Source organism: Charadrius vociferus, unplaced genomic scaffold (genome assembly GCF_000708025.1).
Source record: "Charadrius vociferus isolate BGI_N301 unplaced genomic scaffold, ASM70802v2 scaffold201, whole genome shotgun sequence".
In the NCBI taxonomy this organism is placed as follows: Eukaryota; Metazoa; Chordata; class Aves; order Charadriiformes; family Charadriidae; genus Charadrius; species Charadrius vociferus.
The window spans coordinates 341,339-344,411 of NW_009646936.1; the positions used below are offsets into that span (position 1 = coordinate 341,339).

The 3,073-nt window shown below is 37.4% G+C and overlaps 1 protein-coding gene across 1 annotated transcript in view; it reads left to right on the forward strand.

Moving 5' to 3' along the window:
- Nucleotides 1-3,073, forward strand: part of GART (phosphoribosylglycinamide formyltransferase, phosphoribosylglycinamide synthetase, phosphoribosylaminoimidazole synthetase) — a 33,982-nt gene that overhangs the window by 9,983 nt on the left and 20,926 nt on the right. The window contains exons 6-7 of the mRNA XM_009894880.1: nucleotides 215-283; nucleotides 2,285-2,410. Coding sequence (XP_009893182.1) covers nucleotides 215-283; nucleotides 2,285-2,410 — 195 coding nt within the window. The remainder of the gene's footprint in view (nucleotides 1-214; nucleotides 284-2,284; nucleotides 2,411-3,073) is intronic.

Below are 3,073 nucleotides of genomic sequence, written 5' to 3' on the forward strand. Positions count from 1 at the left end.
TTAAAAATATTCAAGCATAAAATCTGCATTTATGTAAGGATAAACAGGAGCAAAGATTTTACCATTGCTGACATACCCAGGATGGGGAATGGATTAATAGTCTCAAAACTGTGCTGTATTTTTGTTGCTGTATTAAAAAATACTTTTTCTTGTTGCATTTTGAATATTTTAAAATAACTAAAACAGAACTAAAGAGATTTTGATTTTACTGTAGGATAAGACTTTTGGCACAGCTGGGGAAACTGTTGTTGTTGAAGAACTTCTTGAAGGAGAAGAAGTTTCTGTAAGTGCACATCTCACTGTAACACTTTGATTATACCTGTTCTAAACTATTTAGGAAACACTATGTAAGTACCTACAGAAGGGACATGAAAGATTTTATTACTGAAATTAAAAAGTTATCTGTAAATAAATAAAATTGTATTAATTAAAGGTAGCTGTGTTAAGAATCAAACTTCCTGCAGCCTGTTAAAAGAATTCAAGTTAAATAAAAATAACTCAAACAATAATCGACTGTTGCCACATCGGAAAAAAAAATCTAACCTTAAAAATTTTGAGTGTCATTGAGTGTGCAGTTCTGTGTTATCATTTCGCTGACAGCAAAGTCAGTGTAAGATGTCCCTTCTCTTCCATATTGCTACCTTTTTGCTGCTGTTCGCCTAGTTATTTGTTCGTGAAGCTACAACCTAACGACCTTTGTGCAAAGAAGTCACTGCCACCACCTTGCAAGTTTTCTGCGTTCTGGTTTAGAGCCCAGTGCCATTTGAATCAATACAAGTAACAGGATGGTGACGCGCAGAGCAAGGCGAGGAGTGGTTGGGAGCGAGGGAGGATGGAGACTTTCTTTAATCAGCTTTGCTGATGAAGGGAAAAAGTTGAACTGCATCATGAGGGAGCAGTAAACTCCTTTGGAGCAAGGGAACAGTCAGCTCAAGACAGGTGCAGGCAGGATCCTCATTAACTGGTTTCATTGCCAGAGAAATTGCAACGTGGAAGTGCACCCGGGGACGAAGGGTTGGGAACCAAAGGCTGTTGAATGATTTGACAGTGCTGATTTATTCTGCAGGTGTGGAGAGAACATTTCCTTCATTTTAAGCCGATTCAGCTCCTTCGTTTAAAAAATATATATCTGATTTAATTAGCAGAGTGTGAAGGAGAAAAGGAGAATTAGAGCCTAGGTTTTGAGGTGGCAGGGGAACTCGACACTTGCATCACACAAAGTAGAACAGCCAAGTATCAGCTCAGGTTCCCGAATACTGGAGCTGGAATTGATTTATGCTGGATGTTGTGAACATTTATCTTGGAGGTGGTGGTATTTATAAAGTAAGCGATCATTTCCAGCTGTTGCCAATCTTTGCATAGTCTGGTTTCCTGCCTGATATGAAGAAATTAGACGTCCAGATATTGGTCATCCTTATTCTTTCCTGGTTGTCTTGACCTTTTTAGGAACTGAGGGGTTATCCAGATGTTAATTCTCTGGTGGAAAATATGTAATGCTCTGAATTAGTCCTTAGAATACCATCAACCTTACTGTATTATAACAGATAATATAAACACACAGTTGAAAGGGTTTTTTTCTATGATGACAGACAACAACGAAGAAAAAATACCGCTTGCCTTGCCTGTCAAAATAATTCACCTTCTGCAAATTACTGTAGTTTTTAATATATTAATATTTTGGCATATTGGGGTTTTGTTGGGGAATCCTTGCTTGGTTTTTAATTAGCATTATAAAATGTTTTTCTGAGTACTGCTAGCAGTAGCCCAGACAGTGAACATCATCATCCAGTTACAGAAGATGCCAGCAGGCTTGTTATTATGAAGATATTGAGGATAAAATCATCTGCTGTATAAGTAATTTGTAAATAATTCAAAAGTAAATAGTTTTATCAACAAGGAAAAGGAAATCTTGAAAGGAACGTAATTCCTTCCTTCCGGGGCAGGAGGAAGGGAGGGGGAGAGAAGAAGTAGCTTCCGTTGTGGAGTATTTAAATTTTCTTTTTAACCTTTTTAGTATTTCTCTTCAGTACAACTACTGATATTATGTTATAATTTCTTTTACGTTATATGGAAGTTAATTACTGTAGACAGGTCACATGAACTGAAGTACTGCTTCTTGAGGGAAAAGGGAAATGTTTAGAATACTGTAGTTTGTTTTAGCAGGGAGACAGAATTTATACTCTTAAATATCCGATTACAGCACTGAAAATCAAATATATTTGCATTTTTTGCTCTTTAGTTCTTATAATACCCTGGGGTTTTAATTATTCTCCTTGTTTTCTAGTGTTTATGTTTCACTGATGGCGTCACAATTGCCCCCATGCCTCCAGCCCAGGACCACAAGCGATTAATGGATGGAGATGAAGGCCCTAACACTGGAGGGATGGGAGCTTATTCCCCAGCACCTCAGGTAAAAACGTATCGACAAGGAGATGTTTTCCTAAAGCTGTACTACAGCTCTAGTACTGAAAGCACGTGTGAATTTTTAGTTCCACCATGATGACCAGGAGAGTGAAGAAAGTGGGCTCTCGTGGATGGACAGAGTTGCCTAGAACAGACGTAGCTGAGTAGAGTCCATAAGTTAAATTTGTTTCTCTAAAGAGGATATTTCTACTGAATTATTTTAATTATAAAGGTGGAAGTGTTATTTCTTCAACCTTGTATACTGATTTGGTTTTTAGGTGTTATGAAGTACTGATTGTTAGAGCTAAGTGCTTAAAACCGCATTTTTATCTTGTGCCAAACTAAGCTAATGATGAGCTTAGTTCACTTACAATACTTCAAGTTAGTTTGGTTTCTGTTTGGCAAGGAACTATTTGCAAAAGGACTTACTTTGCTTTCTATTCACCTATGTCGTGGACAGAGATTTTTCTTTTTTAAATTAAAAAAAGTTACAGGTTTCATTCGTCTAGGAAGCTATCAATCTTGTTTATTGAATAAAATTTGATCATTGATCACTATACTTCCCAACTGTGGTTTGTCTTTGGGAGGCCTTATCTAAATGCCAGTATGTCTGTGCAAATGGTTTGTTCCCAGTGAAGCCAGCAGGATTGCTTGCCCGTGTAGATCTAAG